The sequence below is a fragment of the Capricornis sumatraensis genome, chromosome 2 (genome assembly GCF_032405125.1).
Source record: "Capricornis sumatraensis isolate serow.1 chromosome 2, serow.2, whole genome shotgun sequence".
NCBI classification, from domain to species: Eukaryota; Metazoa; Chordata; class Mammalia; order Artiodactyla; family Bovidae; genus Capricornis; species Capricornis sumatraensis.
In genome coordinates this window covers 124,235,017-124,258,990 of record NC_091070.1, presented here as the reverse complement: position 1 = coordinate 124,258,990, position 23,974 = coordinate 124,235,017, and the positions used below count along the sequence as shown (strand labels likewise).

At 41.5% G+C, this 23,974-nt stretch overlaps 1 protein-coding gene across 9 annotated transcripts in view; it reads left to right on the top strand.

The window, feature by feature from the left end:
- Positions 1-23,974, top strand: part of PDE4DIP (phosphodiesterase 4D interacting protein) — a 240,281-nt gene that overhangs the window by 80,685 nt on the left and 135,622 nt on the right. For 5 of the 9 annotated variants that reach the window (XM_068966236.1, XM_068966243.1, XM_068966240.1 and 2 more), the window contains exon 4: positions 9,999-10,109. The exons of 3 other annotated variants lie outside the window; for them this stretch is intronic. In XM_068966236.1, coding sequence (XP_068822337.1) covers positions 9,999-10,109 — 111 coding nt within the window. Of the gene's footprint in view, positions 1-9,968; positions 10,110-23,974 lie in introns of those variants that run through there. One more of the 9 variants, XM_068966239.1, reaches the window with a different exon arrangement.

The window sequence follows — 23,974 nt, the reverse complement described above, 5'->3', positions numbered from 1 at the left end:
ACCATCTCATCCTCTGTTGTCCCCTTCTCCTCTTGCCTTCAATATTTCCAGGCCTCAGGGTTTTTACTAATGAGTCAGCTCTTCGCATCAGGTGGCCAAAGTATTGGAGCTTCAACTTCAGCATCAGTCCTTCCAATGAATATTCAGGACTGATTTCCTTTAGGATGGACTGATTGGATCTCCTTGCAGTCCAAGGGACTCTCAAGAGTCTCCTCCAACACCACAGTTCAAAAGCATCAACTCTTCGGCACTCAGCTTTCTTCACAGTCCAACTCTCACATCCATACACGACCACTGGAAAAACCTTGACTAGACGGACCTTTGTTGACAAAGTAATGTCTCTGCTTTTTAATATGATATTTGGTCATAACTTTCCTTCCAAGGAGTAAGCGTCTTTTAATTTCATGGCTGCAATCACCATCTGCAGTGATTTTGGAGCCCCCCAAAATAGTCTGACACTGTTTCCACTGTTTCCCCATCTATTTCCCATGAAGTGATGGGATCAGATGCCATGATCTTCATTTTCTGAACGTTGAGCTTTAAGCCAACTTTTTCACTCTCCTCTTTCACTTTCATCAAGAGGCTTTTGAGTTCCTCTTCACTTTCTGCCATAAGGGTGGTGTCATCTGCCTATCTGAGATTATTGATATTTCTCCCGGAAATCTTGATTCCAGCTTGTGCTTCATCCAGCCAAGTGTTTCTTATGATGTACTCTGCATAGAAGTTAAATAAGCAGGGTGACAATATACAGCCTTGACGTACTCCTTTTCCTATTTGGAACCAGTCTGTTGTTCCATGTCCAGTTCTAACTGTTGCTTCCTGACCTGCATACAGGTTTTTCTAGAGGCCGGTCAGGTGTTCTGGTATTCCCATCTCTTTCAGAATTTTCCACAGTTTATTGTGATCCACACAGTCAAAGGCTTTGGCATAGTTAATAAAGCAGAAATAGATGTTTTTCTGGAACTCTTGCTTTTTCAGTGATCCAGTGGACATGTAGTTACCCCATGTTTAATCCTTTGAGGACTAGCTTTGGTTTATTCATCTTGAAAATGGAGAAAACTATGTTTTATAGAGGGTCAGGTAGTCAGATCCTCTGGGGTCACAGGAATATTATTTATAATGAAGGATACATTTTGAAAAGATGAAGGGACCTGGTGTAGAAGTAGACAGACTTTATTAGTCACATGGGGCGTCCTAGAGTCACAGGGGTCTCTAGGGTCATGATGAAGACCCTGAGTATGAAATATGGGTCAGACTGTTGGAAGTTGCAGTCTGTGCACTTCCACTTTCTAGCTAAGCTTACTTTCCTAGAGTGCAAAATGGATATAATAGATAATCCACTTACTTCACAGTGTTGTGGTGAAGATAAATGAAATAATACATGTAATGGAAGTGTTTTGTATATTGTCAAATCCCATACAAGTGATTGTTGTGAAGATAGTATAATTAAATCTACTTAATTTTGTAATACAAGTCAAAGTCATTCAAAACAGCCTGTAATTAAACTTTTGTATTTCTTCAACATAGATTTTATCCAAAAAGCATAGGGACTCCCAGACACACATATGTATTATAAATAAAATATTTATATGTGATACAAACCATCCTCCTTCTCCCTGCCACATCCCTGCCTATCCCTACCCTCCAGTCCAAAACAAGTAGGGTTTCACTACTCTCCAGCCATTGGTGTGCCTTTCCCATAGGGCTGTTTTGAAAATATGATAGTTAGCAAAGTCTACTGAGGGTCATCCTTAGGTCCTAGTCTTCATTGCTGATTTTATCTTGGAAATATATCTTTTATGCTCACTAGTCTCCTCTTTCTCTTCCTGCACACAAGGCAACCAGAGCGTTTAATCTGAACAGCTAGACTCCCACTGCCTTTTAGGGCTCTGCCATGAGAGAGCTGGTGGGATGCTCTGAGATTCTTCAAAAAGTGACAGCTCTCTCATTGGTGCTGCCTTTGATAATATTGTCTCTATGAGAAAATAGGTTTCAAACTAGACTCTCAGGATAGTTAAGGACCTTAAAAGCTCTCCAGAACTAACTCCTAGCTAATGTGTGAAGATGATAGACAGGGAGGCCTGGAGTGCTGCAGTCCATGGGGTCACAAAGAGTCGAACACAACTGAGCGACTGAACTGAATTGAACTGAATGTGTGAAGATTTTAACAATATCCCCAACAAGTGGTTCTTAAGTTTCAGTTGATTCCTTTTTGTGGCAAGAAATTTACTATCTCTCATAATGTTATGGTAAGTAAATATTTGATGTATGAATGTATGGATAGAGGGTGGCAATAAGTTCACTACATCCAACTCTACTAGAGAATTTATTCTTAAATCTAATTGAAAGCTGCCGTCAATTCCTAGTTTCATTCCATCTAAAATAGTTTTTTTAAAAAAAATAATGAATTTTCACAAAGAACAATAAAACATTTGAACATACAATAGAACAATAAAACAATAGAACATGCAAAGAACAAGAAAACATTTGCCCATGTGTCCAACATCTAAATTTTAACATATATTATTTTTGCTAATATGGTACAGATATAATTGCAACACTCTTAATAACCTACATGGATCCCACCTCCCGAATTTTTTCCTACAGTTAATTACTGTTAACTATTTTTCTTGAAGTCACACAATTAGAAAATTGCAGAACTGAGATATGAACCCAGATGTCCTTGGTTCGAAAGCCATTGCTCTTTCCACAATTCTGTGTTATCCCACCTAAGTAAATATATATAATAGTGACAACATTTATCACCAGTTTGTAAGTAGACAGCATTGATAAAATATCAAGGGTTACTTAAAAACTATTCTCCTGTTCCTCTGCTTACCATATTAATTTATTTAAGAATTTTTTTGTTTTCATGAAATGTAAAGATACGGATTATCACAGGTATCAAATTAGTGGAGTTTAAGTTGCAGAAGTTTTATTATATTTGAAAAGAATGTGCCAATTAAGATGATTAATAATTTTTAGTGAAGTGGAACTATATTTTTAGGAGAGGGATTGCTAAGACATTAATATGTCTTCCAGCATTTCCATTATAAGAACTGTCTGGGGGGTCTGAATATGATTAAGCAAATGTGAGGCTAAGATTTTTTTTAAAGGCTGACTTGACAGTTGGTTATGTTAATGGGGCATGACATACAACAGCTGGGTTGTAATCTCCTACTATTGTTGGCATTGATTGAGTTCTTAGTAAAGTCTTATTTCCAGTCTGGTCTAATGCATTAAGAAGCAGTGGGAAGGAGAAATTAAGAAAAGAGCAGGGGAGAGCCATTAATGTTTGGAAAACATATTTTGAGATAAGAGTAAAGATTTTTGATGTACTATTTACAAAAGGAAGAACAAAGACAGAGGCACTGCCTTGTGTTCAAGAACCTGCATGTGCTTGTTTCCTTAGCAGTGCAGAGCTTATCCAAAGGTCTGCGAGACCTGATTGAGACAGTCTAGTGTGCAGCCCAGGTGTGTTTTTTGTTTGTTAAAGCCACAAAATACAAACAAATAAAATAAAGCGTCAACAATAAGCAAATAAACAATCTTCCTAGTAAGAGGTTCCTGGCCCTCTGGCATTGCCTCCCTCCTCACCCTTTGTTCAAACTGAGAGCCAGGATCTGCCTAAAGGAACAAAGTTGGACTCCTCATCCTGACTTTCAATATCTTTCTGAAATGGTCCTTTACTTCCCATCTTCTCTGACCCCCACACAGGACAGCCTGTGCCCTTTGTGTCAGTCTAGTTGGTCATCTGCACCACTGCTTACGTTCTGCCCACCTAGCTTGTCTTGTATTCTCCCTCTAGTCTATACAAACTTGATTCATTCTTTAAGGAGAGCTAAAATGTCATTTCTCTCTGGAACCTTCTCCGCTAGCCTCTTTTTCCTAGTTTCTGTAGTTTTTGCTATTTGTATAGTTTATACTATCCTTTGATTGTTAGTTGTCATATGTAATATTATTCCCCATTTCTTGAGAACACGTGTTCACACTTCAGATTCTGCATTGTGTATTAAAATTAGCCTGTTAGAATAATTTATTTTACTTATAAAATTACCTTTAGCTATGTTCTTCATCCTACAAGAACTGCGGAATCTTGTATACACATTACATTCTATTAGGAGTAAATCCAGTGAGGTCAATCAGCAGGTTAGTTATTCATCCATTCTTTTATTCAACAAGTATTTTTTGAGCACCTACTTTGTGCCAGGCACTGTTCTGGATACGGACAACATAGAAGTGAACAAAACAGGCCCAAATCCTGGCTTTCTCGTGGAGTTTGCATGCTAGTGGGCGATACAGACAAGAAAGAAAATAAGTAAATACAGTATTTTAGAAGATGACAATGCTATGGGATTATAAAAGAACAGTGAAGGAGATAATGGAGGGCTGGGGTGAGGCATAGGGTGAGTTGCAGTTTTAAATAGGGTGGTCACCTCACTGAGGAGGTGACATTTGATCCAAGACTTGAAGAGAGTGAGGAAGAGAATCATGCGGATAACTAAAGAAAGCATGCCATTCAGAAGGATCAATTAGCTGAAAGGCCCTGAGAGGGGGGCGGTATTTTGGTGTTTTTGAGAAATAGCAGATAAACCATGTGGCTGGAGGAGGGTATGTAGGGGGAGAGTAGCAGGGGAAAAAAGTAAAAGAGAGAGCAGGAGAGGGGCTCCAAATTACTCAGGGCCTTGGGCCTTATGGGCTAATGAACGGACTTAGCCTTTCTGTCTTAGATAGGAAGCCACTGGTGGTTTCCAGCAGAGGAGTAATCTGATATCTTAAAAGGCTCACTGTGGCTGCTCTGCTAAGTATCACTGCTATTATGGGAGCAAGGGTGGGAGCAGGGAGACCAGTTAAAGGACTATTCAAATAGCTTAGGGGAGGGACTTCCCTGGTGTCCTGTGGCTAAGACTCTGGGCTCCCAGTGCAGGGGACCTGCATTCAATCCCTGTTCAGGGAACTAGATACCACATGCCACAATGAATGATTCTACATGCCATGACTAAGACCCAGCACAGCCAAATAAATATTAAATAAATAAAAGCACTTAAAAAAAATTAGCTTAAGGGAAAGATCACAGTATCTTGGGCCAGAGTGGCAAAGGTACCAGCAGCGGTGGTGGTAGATAGATTTTCTGTATGTACTGAAAGTAGAATTAGGCAGATTTATAGACAGATGAGATGTGTGTGAAAAAGAAGGGTCAAGAATAATTCAAAGTTTGGAGCCCAAACAACTCCAAATATTGGTGATTACAAACTGAAATGCAATCCAAAGAGGAAGAAACATGTGCTGGAAAAAATCAGGAATTCAGCTTTATATATCACGAGTGTGGGGTATCTGTATTCAACTGGAGATTTCTACTAGGAAGTTAGATATAGATTGGAATTCAGGAGAAAGATCAAGATGGGCATATAAACTTAGAAATTTAAGTAAATAAAACATCACTTTTCTGGTCTTCACTCTAGAAGATGTAGTTTCTTTGGAACCATTAAAACCAACTTTTTTATGTTGGAAAATTATGAAAATAATATAAGCAAGCTAGCCCATATTAAATAGATCAAATCAGCAAAAAAGAAATATATATACAGTACTTATCTGTTCACTGAAGTGAACTGAAAGTCGCTCAGTCATGTCCAACTCATTGTGACCCCATGGACTATACAGTCCATGGATTTCTCTAGGCCAGAATACTGGAGTGGGTAGCCTTTCCCTTCTCCAGGGGATCTTCCCAACCCTAAAGATCAAACCCAGGTCTCCCGCATTGCAGGCGGATTCTTTACCAGCTGAGCCATAAGGGAAGCCCACTGGAGTGGGCAGCCTATCTCTTCTCCAGCGGATCTTCCTGACCCAGGAATTGAACCAGGGTCTCCTGCATTGCAGGTGGATTCTTTACCAACTGAGCTACCAGGGAAACCCTACTTAACAAATATTTACAGAGTACTTCCTAAATGTTCTGCAATGAGAATATGAAGACACAAAGGGTGCCTTGCCAGACCTCAAGACACTCTAGTCTGATTGAGGCGATTGTATACTGTACAGTGGAATGAATGAACTGGAGAGGTCTTGGCAACTGTGGGAGCTGAAAGAATGTAGAAAGACATTTCAGTCATTGACCCTTGGGCAGCTTACAGGCTGTTGGGTTGGTCAAAAGTTCACTGGGGTTTTTCTATAAGATGTTATGAAAAATCCTGAATGAATTTTTTGGCTAACCCAATAGTTAGACAGACACATGAACAGTTAAAAGCTCTAAAATGTGTAAATAAACCCGCAGGACAGTAGAAAAGCAATACCATGAGGCATTGCCAAATGTTAATATTTGCCTTAGGTGCTCAAGAGGAAAATTTTTCCAGTCTGGCTAGCAGGAAAGGCTTTGAGTGAAATATGAACTTGAAAAAAGGACTTGAAACGAGAGGCAAGCTGTCTTGAGAGGGTGTGATGGTTTTTCTTTTATGCTAGTAGTGACGAGATGCCTGTGAAGGGGTTTTAAGTAAGACTTAAGTTTTGACAATAATGTTTTCAAAATAATGAAGTTTTTCTAGCTGTAATAAGAAGAGATGGCTGTATGAATTCTGGCAGAGAGGATACATAACTGTTGCAAAAGTTTTTGCTTTTGTGGATTATTATGGGAATGTTGTGGGAATGGCACATTCAAGTTGAACTAACTAGCAAAGAGTTGGTTGCCTATATAGGGCTAGATTTTGGGTGACACAGCTTGGTTTGGGATTTGGGGACTGTTTGGGAGGCAAAAATGATAGCCCTAAAAGTGGACAAAATCTCTAAGGGAGAAAATGTGAAAAGAAAAAAATCAGAAGGCTAAGGACTATTTGTCATTTAAGCAATAGCATTAAAGAGCCAGGAAATTTAAATATATATATACAGAAGAGGCTAGAGAGATAGGAAAAGAACAAGGGATCACAGAGTTCAAGAGGAAATAGGGTTAATGTGAAGAAAGAAATACCTAGGTTGGATAAGAACACCTGTGTTCATATTCAATTTTTCTTTCCATAAAGGTTCTATATAATTATCTTACATGACGAAAGAATCCAAGTAGACATCAAAAGCACGACTAAACACTAATCTAGAATCTGGTATCTGGTTCCCCTGTGCAAAATGGGGTCTTCCGTCATGGCTCAGGCAGTAAAGTATCCTCCTGCAATGCAGGAGATCTGGGTTCGATCCCTGGATCAGGAAGATACTCTGAAAAAGGGAATGGCAACCCACTCCAGTATTCTTGCCTGGAGAATCCCATGGACAGAGGAGCCTGGTGGGCTGCAGTCCATAGGGTCACAAATAGTCAGACATGATTGAGTGACTAAGCATGCATGCACATTCAAAATGGAGGTAATAATAACTAGCTTATTCCTCTAGAAGCTTAGACCAGGAAAAGGCCTTAAAAATCACCTGGTTTCAACTACTTCATACTTTTATGCGGACAGTTAGGCCTCTGGAGAAGTATACTCCCAAGGTCATATAGTTATTTAGTAACAGAGGTGGGACCAGAAAAAGGATCTTTTTGAGTTTTAACTTAGACTTTTCTCTTCCTCACTGTCTCTGCCTAAGCCTAGATGACATTCATTTATTCTAAAAGCACTGATTTAATGGAAATAGCTAAATACATTTTAAATGTGCATTTTTAAAAAATGAAGACTATATTGTCTTAAGTTACCAGTGGTCTAGGTAAGAAATGTGTTGTCTACTTATCATTCAAATCCGTTCAAGAGAAAATGCTCAGTCATGTCCATCTCTCTGTGGCCCCATGGACAGCAGCCTGCTAGCCACCTCTGTCCATGGGATTTCCCAGGCAAGAATACTGGAGTGGGTTGCCATTTCCTCCGCCAGGATTTGAGAGAATGCTCAGTTCTAACTGTGGCTCCTGAGTCCACTTTATTCACTCATTTTTATCTTTCAGAGTAAATTGCAAGTGCAATTTCTAGTCAAAGCTTTCTTTCTCTCACTATCCCAGTTTAAATGAATCACTCCTTCTGGGTTCCCATAGATTCAGTATTTTTCAAAGCTTCCGGACAAAATTTATTAGTAGGTCTTGAAATCAATTCAGTGGGTCACTCCCAAAAAGAGAAATGAAATAAAAAATATCAAAGTACATCCATCCCACAGAGTGCTGGTTAACATTACTTTGGGGAATTTGTGCTTCAGTTGTGTGTGTGTGTGTGTGTGTGTGTGTGTGTGTGTGTATGCACTGGACTTCAGTATGAAGTGTAAAAAGTTTAAATAACACAGGCCATAGCATAAAACACATGCATACATGCATGCTAAGCCACTTAAGTCATGTTCTATGGACTGTAGCACCCCAGGCTCCTCTGTCCATGGGATTCTCCAGGCAAGAATACTGGAGTAGGTTGCCATGCCATCTCCCAGGGGATTAACCCATGCCTTTTACATCTACTGCATTGGCAGTTGGATTCTTTATCACTCATGCCACCTGGGAAGCTCAAAACATATGCATCTATGTCTATATGGCCACCTATCTCTTGGAAGGTTCGGTCTGTCTTCACCTTTGTATCCCTCTTGCTCAACGTATCACCTGCTGTGTACAAAGGGGATGTTGATTGGAATTATTATGTATAAAGAATTAGACGAATGAAGAGAAGGTAGTGTGGAGAGGAAATGACTACTTGAATTAAGTATAAACTTTTGTTTTCTTTACTTTGAATGTTAATATCGCTTTTTTTTTTTTTTTTACGCTAGTATTATTGCAACCAAGAACCTGCGTTTGGTATCTGTGCTGTGGAGTTGTCTCCCAGTCACCTTCAATGTCCCGTGTGGTGTGGTATAAATAATACTTCCTGCTAATGTTGCAGCTGTCATTCAAGGATCTTAAATTGCTTTAGGAGCAGGATCTGGTGATGAGTGCCTGGCTCCACTTGGCAGGTGCTGGAGTTAAGAACTAGTGACTGGGTGAAATCTCTGGGCTCCAGTCTGATGCCTCCCTTCATCACCTCCCACCCTCTTTTTCTCCCTCATCCCTTAGAGGGAGTAGCCTTTGACCCTGCCTCTTGGAGCTGGTGTAGCTGGTAGAGAGTTTGCAAAGATTTCACTGAACTGGAAGATTGGCCCTTTCTTTGGAGGTAGCTCAGGTGTGTGGACTTCCCAGTGGTAGTTCAGTGATAAAGAATCTGCCTGCCAGTGCAGGAAACACAGGTTTGATCCCTGGGTTGGAAAGATCTCCTGGAGAAGGAAATAGCAACCTATTCCAGTATCCTTGCCTAGGAAATCCCATGGACAGAGGACCCATGGGGTCACAGACAGTCAGACATGACTGAGCACACAGAGGCATGTATGCACACATGCACACACATAGGTGTAGGTGTAGGGGTAGGTGAGCAGGATAAGAAAGGCCATTTCTCACTGCCTCAAGGCTTGAAAGGTCCAGGGAGAAAACCTGGGAAGGAACTGATTAGAGGTGCGCTTCTGGGTATCAAAGGAAATTAGAAACCCCTCTGATGAGTCCTTCTTAAAGATTTGTACCTGATAGGAAGGGGATATTCCATACATGGTCACCATTCTGTGGGCCATTTTGTATACTTGCAATCCAACCATCACCTTGAATTACTCCCCGTCCCCATTTCCTGGGAGCTTCTGGGGCGTCCGCCCCCTCTATTTTAGGAGAAACTGTTAACTGCTTACAGTTGGGCCTGGGAGACTCTGCAAGAGTGAGAGCCGAGTCCTAGCTAGGAGTCAGGTTACACCACTTGTGTTTGAGTTCACGCAGCATGTTCCTCTGTCAGGGATTCCGCAAATATCTCCCGAGGTAAAAAAGGAAAGCGGGCGCGCTCCAGCACCCAGAGCAGCGAGCCCAGGCCCAAGTGCGGGAGGCAGCCAGCCGCCAGGGCCATGTCGCCGTAGCCCCGCAGTGTGGCCGCCGGCTCGCTTCATGCCACGGTGCAGCTGCATCACGTTCCTGGGCTGAGGGGGGCAACCGGGCACGTGCTGCTCCCCATGGGTTGCCCACCATGTCTAATGGATATCGCACTCTGTCCCAGCACCTCAATGACCTGAAGAAGGAGAACTTCAGCCTCAAGCTGCGCATCTACTTCCTGGAGGAGCGCATGCAGCAGAAGTATGAGGCCAGCCGGGAGGACATCTACAAGCGGGTGAGTGCTGGGGGGGCTGCCACTCCGCTGGGGCGGCGGGGGGCCAGTGTGGGCACATCAAGATGCCGGGTTGTTCCTATGTTCCTCCTCATGCTGTGCGAACTAGCGAGGGAGGCGGTTCCGGCCGGCTTTGGTCACCTTCATGCCTCCTGACCTTGGACAAGCCCATTTCGCCTCTTTTATTTCCTACTCTCCTACTCTGTAAAAATAGGGAGTGGGATTAAATCAGAGGCTCCCAAAGTCTGGTGTGGAACTGTGGAGACAATCCCCTTGGGAGCTGCTTTCTAAGTCTAGCTACATTCCTGACTCACCCCCAGGGATTCTGATTTAGTAAGGGAGGGGGAACTTAGAAACCAGCATTTTAAAACAACCCCTGGAGGAGACTGAAGCTGGTAGTTTTTAAGTCCCATGCTCTGCTTAGAGCAGGGAGCCTTCTAGCTCTGTCTGGCACATGGGGGCAGGAAATGATGCCATGGGGGAAAGGGCAGGGATGGAGGACATTTCTCTTCCTTGAGAAATCCATGATTTGTTTTTGAAGATGATTGTTCAGATGAATTTCTAGGACAGAATGTAAGGCGTTTTCATCTTTCGGAATAGTTCACCTTAGAATGAAGAACGGGTATGGATGGGATGAGCAGCCTGTTGGCCTTGGGTGGGGTGTGAGAGGGAATGGCAGCTTCCCTGGAAGGGAGGACCATCTTAATTGATGGGCGAATGGGGTAGGGAAGGAGGACTCGGGGGCATTGGCTGAGTTGAGGGTGAGACAGCACCTTGGTAAGAGGACATTAGGCTATGGTTTACAAGGATTAAGCTTCCTAACTAGTTGCCACAATGTTAGTTTCCTTAGCTTTCTTAGTGTCTGGGCAAGAGGAAACTCAAGTGGCCAGAGTGACCTGGAGCTGATGGCCTCTGACTTTATCAGAGATCCTGAATCTCCAGCTGTTCATACCAGAAGAGTATATGAATATTATCATTGTCTATGTGTGCCCTATCCTGTTGAGAAGAAGGTTGGGATGCATTACAGGATGCTAGATAATGCTTTGGATCAGAGGAATAACTGGTGTCTATGAGACCCAAACCACTCTTTGGTAAATTCAACTATTATGAGCAGCTAAATCTGAGGCATTTAGCCCTATTTTCTGTCTTTCCTGGATTTCTATGTTTTAACCTGAATTTTCCTGAAATTGATCAAACTCATCTTTCATCTTTTATGTGGCTATATAGTGAGGTGGGCTTCCCTGGTGGCTCAGCTGGTAAAGAATCTGCCCTCCGTGCAGGAGACCTGTGTTGGAAAGATCCTCTGGAGAAGGGAAAGGCTACCCCACTCCAGTAATCTGGCCTGGAGAATTCCATGGACTATAGTCGCAAAAAGTCGGACACAACTAAGCAACTTTCACTTTCATGAGTGTGCCTCAGTGGAACTGCTGGTAGTCAAGGAGGATATTGCCAAGTGAGCATTGGTAACAGAGAGAGGAAGAAGGGGAGCATGAGTAGCAGTATTTGCCTTAGAGTAGGAATAGTGAATAAATTTGCTCACTGTGCAGAGAAAGGAAAATTTTCCTACTAACTGTCTCTAAAGCAAGGCAGAAGGAAGGGACAATTTCTTAGATAATTTGAGAGAGAGGATTTTTTTTTAGCTTGAATCAAGTGACTGTTTGAGTCATTTCATCTCATTTAGTCTCACCCCCTGCTCTGCAGTGGCTAAGGAGACAGTCTTCAGGGAAACTTTGGGTCCGTGTGAGAGGGCACCGTTGCTTTCCTGGAGAAGTGTGATTAAGATTATAGCGACTTGTTAGGTGGTCCAATGGTTAGGACTCTGTGCTTCCAATGCAGGGGGCGAGGGTCCCATCCCTGGTTAGGGAACTAACATCCCACAAACCATGAGGCACAACCGAAAAAAAAAAAGATTGTAGAAGCTGCATGGGAGCATGGTCTGGGGGTAAGAGAACATCGTCACGTGCAGAGGTGACAACCCTTTTGTTAGACTCCAGTATCTCCATGAGGTTTCTCAGGTGGTGCTAGTGGTAAAGAATCTGCCTGCCAATTAAGGAAACGTGAAAGACGTGGGTTCGATCCCTGGATGGGGAAGATCCTCTGGAAGCAGGCGTGGCAACCCACTGCAGTATTCTTGCCTGGAGAATCCCGTGGACAGAGGAGCCTGGGGGGCTACAGTCCATGGGGTTGTGAAGAGTTGGACACGACTGAAGCAACTTAGTACGCACGCACACAATGCCATGAGTCCCACTCAGGTGGTAAAAAGGGCCCTATCTCTTTTTGGTCATAAAAGCAGAGTAATCAGGCAGCTACTGGCCTCATATAATTTGGGGAATCTTAAACCTTGTGGGGTCACAAAGGGACTAACACGGTTAAATGTGAAACACATGTGTGGGAATATCTGAGGGTGGGATTAAAAGAACCAAACTGCTCCGTTTTAAAATATCATAACTATTACTACTAGTAGGCATACAGCTACCGCCTACTTGAGTATTCTGTACTCCCTCCTTTCACTTCTCATCATACCTTTATTCCATTCACCTGTCAGATCACTCATCCCATTTTGCTGTGATTATTTGGGAAGCACCAACAGCTTAGGTTAACATGCCTTCATTTGGGAAGCAAAACACATAAAGCCTTTATCAATCATTAACATCATAGTTGAAGTTAGTTTATCATACTTTGTAGTGATGAGGGATTGGTAGAAATCAGGGCAGTTCCACTTTGACAGAAAGATAAAGGATTAGAAAACCAGAAATCAGGAGCCCTGGACAACCAGAGACCTGGGTGAGTTACTTAGCCTTTCTGAGCCTCTTCCGGTTCCTGCAGAACTGGCATTAAGAGTAATGCACAGCACCATAGGCACTGAAGGGTATCTGTTGAGAGTATGAATAAATAACCACCATAATGATTAAATAAGAAGACATATCAAAGCACTCTGTGAGCTTTATCGCATTATACATATATGAGAGGGCAGTAGTTGTATGCCTGCTAGTAGTAATAGTTATTATGATATTTTAAAATGAAGCAGTTTGGTTCTTTTAATCTCACCCTCAGATATTCCCTTGCATATGTTTCACATTTAACCGTGTTAGTCCCTTTGTGACCCCACAAGGTCAGGACCATGAATTAGCAGCCATGTTGGCAGAGACAAGGAGAGTGATATGTGATGCGTCACATGGTAAGTCAGGTAGTTCAGATAAGGATTTAGAACCCTGTTCTGTGGCTAAACTTAGCTTGATTTTTCTTTAGTGCTGAAAGGGCTCTTCTTTAAATGTAGTAAAAGCATTAAATCATACTCAGCTAAGTTAGTCTGCATTAATTTGGGTGTTGTATGCATGGTTCACTTAAAGAAAACTAGTATTTGTGAAACATGTAAGAAAATTCTATTGTGAATAGGAATTATTTTATCATTTTACATATATTTTACTATAGTAAACTTTTGAGTTAGTTGTACTGAAGAGTAAAAAATATTGTCTTAGAGACAAGCATGCATTTCACCATGGTGACTATAGGGAATGGAAATATGAGAAACTTTAGGAGAAAAGGACTAGAGAGAGGGTTCTGCCTTTCTCTTTCCAAGTAGCAAGTCCTCCTTTATGTAGCTAATTGAGGGAGAGACTAAAGTAGATATACACAATTCTTAATTGTAAAGGAAGCTACAAGGCTGTTTAATTTTAAGAGAAGTTGTAAGAGTTAGTTATATAAAAACTTAAAAGTATCAACTTCAAAGCAAGTAAATGTAAAAGGAGTTAAGGGTTTCTCTCTTTCAAGCTGTTCGGAGAATTAAGAAATAAAATAGTATTAAATTATACATAAGAATTGGTTCTGTGAGACTGGCTACTGTTTGTTGTGTGTTTAAGTTAAACTACCTTTAAGCTTCAACTTTTGTAAATGACTAGACACACAGGTGGAGGCTGCGTACCCTCAGCACAGAACAACTGGGGCATGATTAGGTGCCACCGCCCCCTCATGGTAGCATATATTAATTGTAGGTTCAGAGTGTGGGGTAGACAGTATCTAAAGCATTGAAGGGAGAGATCATTGCAGTACACAGAGCTCCTGATTCTGAAGCAAAGTCAAGTCAGAAAACTGTAAGTGGTCTACAGCTGAGCATGGCCCACTCCCAGGGAGACTGGCTTGTTAGCATTTCTGAACTGCAGCTGCTCTGGTAAATAATTTCTGGGCGGCATCTTGGCAAACTTCCTCGTTGCTGTTGATTATCTAATCCTGCATCTTCTCATGATAGCCAAGTGTGCTGCCGGCTAGAAATTTGCCCAACCCTGGAATTTATGAAATCCACTGCTGTGTGGTAAACACCCAATCCCCAAACAGCACACTAAAACCTCCATCCACTGTGTTTTGCCACATGATGACTACTTACTTGTTAAGCTTGTTTGAATTTATTATTATTCAAGGTCGTTTTTAAAAAGACTTAAGGTTCCATTCTATGAATGGAATTTAAAATCTGACAAGGTCAGATCCTGTTGCTTAAGCAACAGGAGAAATTGAATGTTATCATCCTGGACCAAAGAGAGTCTGTGTTGAATATGACATAATTGATGTTGGAAGTTGAAGTGGTTTTAGCCTTTAGGATAGGAGTTGAAAGAGTTGTGTTCTCTTGTTCTGTGGGCTTTAAACTGCCTGACTTCTTTGAGCTGTGGTTTCTCTTCTTTTGAGACTGGATTTTTTTCCTGAGAATACTTTGATGTTTATACATAGCTTATTTCTGCAGCTAGTTTTTTAAAACAGCCCACTGACTTTACTTGCCTACCAAATTTTTATCATCCCTGCTATTCTGCTGTCACTGGGTGCAGTCGCTAAGAGTTAGGAACAAGACAGACGTGAGATGAAATCTTGGTTCTACCCCTGGCTACCTGGGTTAACTTAGACAAATACTGGAATTTATCTTTGCTGAAGGGGGTGTTGTAATACTTTCTAACTTACAGGGTCTGAAGGAGGATCATGTGACCCTATTAGTTGAAATCAGCACAATGCCTATCACATGGTAGTAAGCCATCACGTAATTTTTGCTGCTGCTGTGACAAACTGAGAGATGGCAAAATTATCCACATCGGTCCAATTACTGAACATGTTCAGTTTGGACCATTTTTAAAATTCTGAATCAGTTTCTTCATCCTCAGTAGTGGACTTGGGACCGTTTGTCTCAATTCTTCATTTTAGTTTGCCCATGTATATAACATTATGTAATCCAAGTGTCTTTGTAGCAGCAAAGTTACTGGCACCCTCAAATATGAATGTTTCTTTAAAAAAAAAACCAGTAAACAAGAAAGGCTGAGTTTGTTAAGTTTTTTAATAAAACATTTTATTTAGTCATAATACAAAGTCCTTTGCTTTCACAGAAACTATTATTATGACTATGATTGGTCATAATTAAAAATTTTTTATCATCTTTGTTTCATACTTTGTAGCTTGGTCTGGTTCTAAATTCAGCTTATTTAGTTTATTTTTTAAGACCTATATTTCTTTTTAATGGAGATATAACTAACATATTGCATTAGTTTCAGGTGTACAACATAACGATCCTATATATATATATACACACATTATATGATGAGATGATCACCACAGTAAATCTAGTTCACGTCCATCACCCCACATTTGTTGTTACTGTTCAGTCCTCCATCGTTTCCAACTCTTTGCGACCTCATAGACTGTAATACACCTGTCCTTCCCCATCTCCCGAAGTTTGCTCAAACTCATGTCCATTGAGTGGGTGATGCCATCCAACCATCTCATCCTCTGTCATCCCCTTCTCCTCCTGCCCTCAATCTTTCCCAGCATCAGGGTCTTTTCCAGTGAGTCGGCTCTTCACACCAGGTGGCCAAAGTATTGGAGCCTCAGCTTCAGCAACAATTCTTCCGGTGAATATTCAGGGTTGATTTCCTTTAGGATTGACTGGTTTGATCTCCAGTCAATCAGCCCACATAGTGATACTTTTTTTCCTTATATGAGAATTTCAAGATTTACTCTCTTTATTGGATTTTTTTTTTTTTTGGCTCAATGACTAATTTTCTTGGGTCCTAAAATGACATCTTTAGGTTTTGGGAAATGTGATGAGTAATAGCATACGTACAGACTAGGCCCCCAAAAGTTCAGTGAAGTCCCAAGGAGCTCCATCAGGCCATATAATTGAGGAACCTTGACTTGAACCAATGGAAGGTAATTACAGAAAGACAAGTATCTTTGAGGGATATAAAAATGTAGGGACAGAAGTTTTAGGCTCAGAATACTTGAATTCTGACTCCACCTTTCTCCCACTACATCTCCTCGGCCTGGTTCTTAACTTCATTGAACCTTAGTTTCCTAAGACGGAGGCATGAATTCCTGTCCTGCCCTGCTCCCTATATGTGGACTTGTTTAACGTGTTAGATGTTCGAAAACTGTAAAGCATTATTGCTACCCTGCATACCTGGAGAGTGTATACCTTCTCGGATTACTGTCTAAAGTGACTGTTGCAGCTGCTGGTGCAGAGTGAGTGGTTTTCTTATATTTAACAGAGCTGACTCTGTCTTCTTTTTATAGTTGGATACCTTGTTTAGTCAGCTGCTCAGTTTTTTCCCCTTATGTTTTACTTATGTGAACATTAAGAAATATGTTTAGTAAGGAAGGGGCAAAGGTGAATAAAGAGAGAGAAATAAGGGCTACTTTGGCCAAACTATTTTTAAACATTTCTGTAGAAGTCTGGTATGAACATAGTCTGTGTGTGCTGACTCGTCACTCTCTGCTTTCTGAGGTTCTTGTAGCCTTGCTTGTGATTTCCTCTTCTTTGGTGGAGTAGAAGTAGGAAGAAAGTAGGGAGACTTCATTCATTAAATAGTTGTAACCAGTATTTGTGTTGCTGGTTAAAATTTTTTAAACTTCACACCATTAAAATGGCTTTGGTAAAAACAAAACAGAGACAGAGAATAGCATGTGTTGGTCGGGATGTAGAGAAAGTGGGAAGCCTGTGTATAGCTGGTTGGGAATGGAAAATGGTGTCACTACTGTGGAAAACGGTGTGACAGTTTTTCAAAAAATTGAACATTGAATTATTATATGATGCAGCAATTTCTATTCTAGGTATATACCCAAAATAAGTGAAAGCAGGGATTTGAACAGATCTTTGTACATCCACATTCATAGCAGCACCTTTCACATTAGCCAAAAGGTAAAAGCAACCTAAATATCCATTGGCAGATAAATGGATAAACAAAATGTGGTGTATACATACCATGGACTATTGCCTAGCCAAGGAAGCTCTAACACATGAATAAACTTAAAGGATGTTATACCAAGTAAAATAAACTAGTCACAAAGGGATAAATATATGATTTTACTTATGTGTAGGACCCAGAGCAGTCAGATTCATAGAGACAGAAAATGGTGGTTGCCAGGGTCTGTGGGGAGGTAGGGAATTGGGGATTTATTGTTTAATGGATATAAACTCAGGGGAGAAGTTCTGGAGATGGTTGGTTATACAATATTAATGTATTTAATGCCACTGAACTATATGCTTAAAAATGGTTAAAATAGCAAGTTTTATATTAAGTATATTTTACCACTAAATTTTTTAAAAGCAACTCTCCCATAACTGTCACAGTTCCTTTAAAATTTTGTGAAATCCCTAACAAAAATAACCTAATATCTGTTGGGAAGAGAAATATTTTTCCTTTGAATATTTAAGACTTATTCTTTCAATCACTAGGAAATAAATCTAAAACTAAATCTGGAGCCTCATTTAATTTTAAACCACTTTCAACTAGCTCCTTAACTATGTCTATATAATTTATACTTCTACATGAACTTATCACAAAGCCACTTCTGTTAGCTATGTATATTCATGTTTACACACTGATAAAAGCAGCATGATATAGTTGAAAAAGTAGGCATTCTAAATTCCTGTCTCAAATGTTTACTTTGTTTATATTATCACCTTAGCCATTCATTTACTCATGTCTACACATTCGTTCAGTAATTCAAACATCTATTGACTACTGTACGCCAGTGCTACTGTGCTAAGTGCTGGTGGAGAAAGTTATCAATAAATACAAAAAAATGGTATAATAAGGGCTACCATAGAGGTATGTACCAATTGTTCTATAATACGAAGGATGACAATTAAATTCTCCAAGAAAGTCCTTGCCAAGCATGTGAAGTTTGCATTGAATTGTAAGAAATAATAGAACAAGAAATGGGATAAAACATTTCAGGCAGAAGAAGCAGTATTTATAAGGGCATAGAAGCTTGAAAAGGTGATTCCCTGTTGGCTCAGACAGTAAAGAGTCTGCCTGCAATTTGGGAGACCTGCGTTTGATCCCTAGGTTGGGAAGATCCCCTGGAGAAGGAAATGGCAACCCACTCCAGTATTCTTGCCTGGAAAATCCCATACTCGGGGGAGCCTGGTGGGCTATAGCCTGGCAGAGTTGCAAAGAGTCAGACATGACTGAGCGACTAACACTCCGGATGCTTGAAAAAGCATTGCATGCTTAGCACACTTCAGATCTTTCAATATGAGTAGAACTTGTGGTGGTAAGATGAGACTGGAAAAGTAAGCAGGAGACAGAAAATGGGGAGCTTTGGATTCATCCATTCATGCATTAATAAACATTATTTTGGTGCCTACTATATTCCAAGTACTGTGCTAGAAGTTGGGACTTCAAACATGCATAAGACGCAAGTGATAACAGTCTGATGGGAGGCAGTGATAGAGATCGTATAAGAACTCAAATGAGGCCTCTCTAACCCAACTGAATAGAATAGACTGAAGGAAAATCTACAAAGGATTCTTTGAGGACCCCTGAGCTTTATCTTCAAAGGAGAGTAAGCATTGGTTAGTCAGTGAGAGAGAGGAGGTGGTAAAAGGAAAGAAGCAAAAGCTTAAAATAAGACAAGAAACCACATAGTGTGCGTGTGTGTATGGAGAATTCTAAGTGGTCTTTTGTTGCTAAATTTGAGTTCTCAACATAGAATTAAGCTGAAGGGTATGATGGACATAATCCTTTGTGCTGCTTTAAAGACCGTAGACTTCATCTTGAGGAGGGCAGGTAGTAAGTCATTTATGGACCTTAATGTTGAGACAGTCCGAAAGTGGATTGGAAAAGAATTTCCAGACACAGAGAATTTCAGAAGGGAGTGAGTTTATTAAGAACAAAGAGCAGAGATAATGTGGGCACTGCGATCACAGCGGGCCAACCTCCTGACAGATCAGGGGAAGCCGATGCTTTTCATAGGTTAGTAGGCAGTTTTTGTAACCTCTGGACAAAATTCCTGCGGGAAGGTTGGCATTAGGTGATTGGTTAGGGCACTACTGGATGACTACTAGAGTGGGCATTTTTGCTTAATTTGGGGTCAGGAAGCCTGCTGATCACCGGGGCTTTTGGCAACAGTTACAGAGGGCTCAGTCAGCTTCAGAGGTGACCATGGTTCTGGGCTCCAGTTCTGTGGCCTTGGTACAAGGCCTCGCACCTGTGGCCTTGGGGCAGGACTCCATACTTAAGCAGGAAGCATGCTAGATCCTTCTGGTGGGAAAGGAAGGTGGATTCAAGGATGATAATACAGGAAGTCAGGAGAACAGAGAGGCCAACCAAGAGATGATGTGGGCCTAAATGAAGGCCGTGGCAGTAGGAATGGAGGGGAGGGAGCTGGTCTATGAAATGTTTGGGAGGTAAAATATCTGTAGGAGTTGGTAATGGATGAGGGCGGAGGGCAAGGAACCAAGAAGACAGCCAGGTTTCTGGCTTTGACAAGTGGCTTTTTCTCGGTCTCTGGTTCTTAATGTATAAAATGTGTGGGCCGGACTGGGATTGATACTGATATTTCTCCCCAGCTCTGAAGTTCTGTGATTTTGAGCAGCCTCTTTGGATACTCTTGCCCTAGCTAAGATAGCCACTTCCCTTCTCCCAGTCCCCCTGATGCTGACTTGGAAAGTGAGGTGCCAGCAGAACTGAGATGGCTTTAAGACTGCCAGCCAATGTCAGGAAAACCTAGGGCTGTTACCAGGTAGCTGCAGTTATAATTAGCCCAGTTGCTAGGGAAAAATTGAGATTCAGTAAGCATGGACTGCCAGAAACAGCTTTGCCCAACTGGATGAATTTGTTTGCAGGAACAAAGAGGATATGGATGGAATGTTTTTCATATGCTTTTGGAGAATTCAGTTTTTGCCCAGTGTATAGAATGTGTTAAAAACAGAAAATAGATTTGTGCTTGGGCTACTTAACATCTTGTCTGTGGTAGTGAGTGGATCTGAAAATTCTGCTTCGGTATATATTTGGAAAGCTGCAAAATTACTTTCACTTGAAGGGAGATAAGTAAGAACATAGAATCACAGTTTAGAGTTGTAAAAGATCCTGGAGATAACCCCCTTCACATTTTAGGAAGGCTTTTTATTTTAAAATAACTTTAGACATACAGAATAGTTGGAAAAATATAGAGTTCCTATATACTGTATTTACTTTGAGGGCAGGAGGAGAAGGGGGTGACACAGGATGAGATGGTTGGATGGCATCACTGACTCAGTGGATTTGAGCTTGAACAAACTCCAGGAGATAGTAAAGGACAGGGAAGCCTGGCATGTTCTAGTCATGGGGTTGCAAAGAGTTGGACATGACTTAACAACTGGACAACAACAACAGCTTTCCCAAATGAATAAATCTTTTATTTTAAATGTAATGAGGCTGAGGCTCAGAATGGTAAAGTAACTTGCTAAGATCACACAGCAACTTAACCATCAGGTTGAACCTGGAATCCAGGAAGCCTTGCTTCCTGTTCAGGCACTTGAAATGACTTTCTTAGCCTTCAGCAAAAGCTCAAGGAATCTATATGCTTATCAGAAGTTTAGACTTTCTTTCCTTTTGTATTACTGGCCTAAAATAGAGTATATACAGCAGAAGCAAGAGTTCTTCACTGATAATTGATTCTGTATCCTGTGCCTGCTATCAAAAGAAAATATTTAGTTATTCAGCCTACATACCCCTTCTGTAGGCATTTCATTATTATATGTTTCCAGAAGCCATTGGGAACTTTGATGGCAGGAGGCAGTGGGTTATGCTTCCTCCTCTGGCCCCTGCCATCTCATCTAAGCAAATTCAACCTCCCAGAGAAATGAGGCTCTGTTGACCACGGAGAAGGTACTGAGCAGGGGGCTGGTGCAAACTGGAAGGGGGCCTACCCTATCATGTTAGGTAGCAGCTAATCCACCCACACACTGAAAGACAGCAATCTGGCTTAGTACGTGCTGTTCTGTAGAGAGCTAAGTAATAGTCAGGTGGCTCTTTGCCAGGCAACTTTAGAAAAGACTTTGGGCTGCACCGGGCAGTTATCATCCCTGTTATTTGGAAACTTGGCTCCAAGAGGTTGGGAGTGAATGAAAGGCACCGGCTGCCTTGTCACGCCAGCTTTTCATCTCTCACCCTCACATAAGGTCCCACTGGCATGCAGGGCAGGAATCCACCTCTTTCTGTACACACAGCCTTAGCCACATGGAGGCTTGAGGAGGAAGCTGTTCTCTGAGGCCCCAGGGTGGGTGGAGCAAGGCTGTCAGCATAAGGACCATGACCTGGAGCTGCCAAAAGAGGTTCTGGGCACTGTCTGAGTGCCTGAAGTAGGCTAGTCCTTCCAGGTCACTTTTCTTTGATAGATTTCAGAGCTTCCTCCTGAGGCCTCATAGGTGACTTGCCACTCCAAGACATACTCCATCAGACTCCTCTATCCCGACTCTCTCTAGTCAAGCACCGTAGGAACATAACCCTTGTCCTCCCACCCAGCACAACTCAACTGATGTCATGATGTGTTGCCATCACTCTTTACATTCAGGAGCAGCAGAGTCCAGAGCTGGATCCTAGAGTCTTCAGGCACAGAAATCAAACAATGGTGCTGGACCTCCGGGGCTTGGAGGAGGAGACCCCTTAGAGGCAGGGAGCAGTCTCCATTGAAGTCTTATTTTTCTCTCCCATTCCTTCCAGGCTATGGGATTATGGAGAAACCCAGGTTGCTGCCAAACCATCTGAAGACTCAGATACCTTGTAGTCAGAATAGTAGTACTGGTCCCTGTCAGTTTCTCCAAAGCTGGGGATGAGAGTAGAGAGGTTCCTTAAGCTATGGAAAGCTTGGTTTGTAGGAGTCACTTGGGGGCTTGCCTGAACTGCTGCAGGTGGAGGGTGGTAATCAGTTAGAAACAGAACACCACCTCATGCTTTCTCTACCTTCCTTTGACGCTCAGGGCTCACTTCCTAATTCTCTCTTCCCTCGTTCCTCTCCTATTCTCCCTACTTCTTCAAGGTGTCCAAGTATGTCACCAGTGTCTAAGGGTCTTGATAGGCTGTGCTTAGCTGCTCAGTCGTGTCCGACTCTTTGCGACCTCATGGATTGTGGCCTGCCAGGCTCCTCTGTCCATAGGGATTCTCCAGGCAAGAACACTAGAGTGGGTTGCTGTGCCCTCCTCCAGGGGATCTTCCCAACCAGGGATCCAACTCACATCTCTTATGCCTACCTGCATGCACATGGAAAATAAATGCTAAATGCTTTGCTTTAAACCCTATGGGGGAGGGAGTCCATTTAGTATTTACTATGTATCAGGCACTATGCTATACACTTAACATATATTTAAACTGCATAATAGCCCCATGAAGTTAGTGTCTTGTCCCATTTTCACAGAACCGAATTTGAAATTAATAACCTCAGGGGAGTATACCTGATATCCTAGCAGCTGCATGGCCTAAATTCAGTTAATAAGCAAGGTCTTGGCACATCCTTTAGAATCTAAAGTTAGTTACTTGTTCAAATGCAAATGATTTTTTTTGGTGAATAACTCTACATTGTATTAAGGTCTGACTAAAGAGAAAAGAAAGATCTCTAGTGAAATGATATCCATTTTCATGGTGCTTTTCACCAAGATTGTGTCAGGAAGTGGTGGCATTGTCTCATTGATGAATCTGCCCTAAAAGGTGGCATTGACCTTATTTTACTCGTTAAACAGATACAAATTGCCTTGTGGAACATAGTAGAAACTGGGCTGTCTTTATCCCCGTACACTGCCCTGTCAGACTTGAGCTGTATAGACCTCCAGAAATTGAGAGGAAATTGGGAAATAGTCAATCGTAAAAAATAAAAAATGAGGCTTATGATAATAGTGCAATGGAATTGGGATTTTTAATTTAGAGACTCAGAGGTCACCTAGTAGTAAATTTTAGAAGCCTCGGTATGTGACAGTGATTAGCTATGTTCTGTCTCTGCAAGAATAAAAATAATTGATCCTAGTTGAAATTTAAGCATTAGTCCTCATTCATTTGAAAATATTTAGGAATACCTGCTGTGTTCCAGGTGCTATGGGAGGTGATTGGAATATATTTATATTAATATATACAGTTTGTGTGTGTATATATGTGTATGTATATACTTACATATAAATGAACAAAACAGATGAGCATATCTACCCTCATGGAATTTATATTCTACTGTGAGGAAACAGACAATAAATAGTAAATATTAAATAACATATGTAGAATGCTGGAAAGTGAGAAGTTCTCATGGTGAGGTAAAAGTAGAATACGGAGGTTAAAAAGCACAAGAGTAGAGGGCAGGTTATAGCATTAAAGTGTAGTCAGGAGAGGCCACATTTAGAAAGTGATTTTTAAAACATATACATATTTGTTATCTCACAGTTTACATGAGTCCGTAGTTCAGGCACAGCTTTTTTTTCCCAGATTTTTTTGGCTGCACTGGGTCTTAGTTACAGTGGCAGGATCTTGCTCTGTGACCAGGGATGGAAACTGGGCCCCCTGCATTGGGAGCATGGAGTCTTAGCCACTCGACCACCAGGGAAGTCCTCACGCACAGTTTAGCCAACTTTCCTGCCTAGGGCTTCAGGAGGC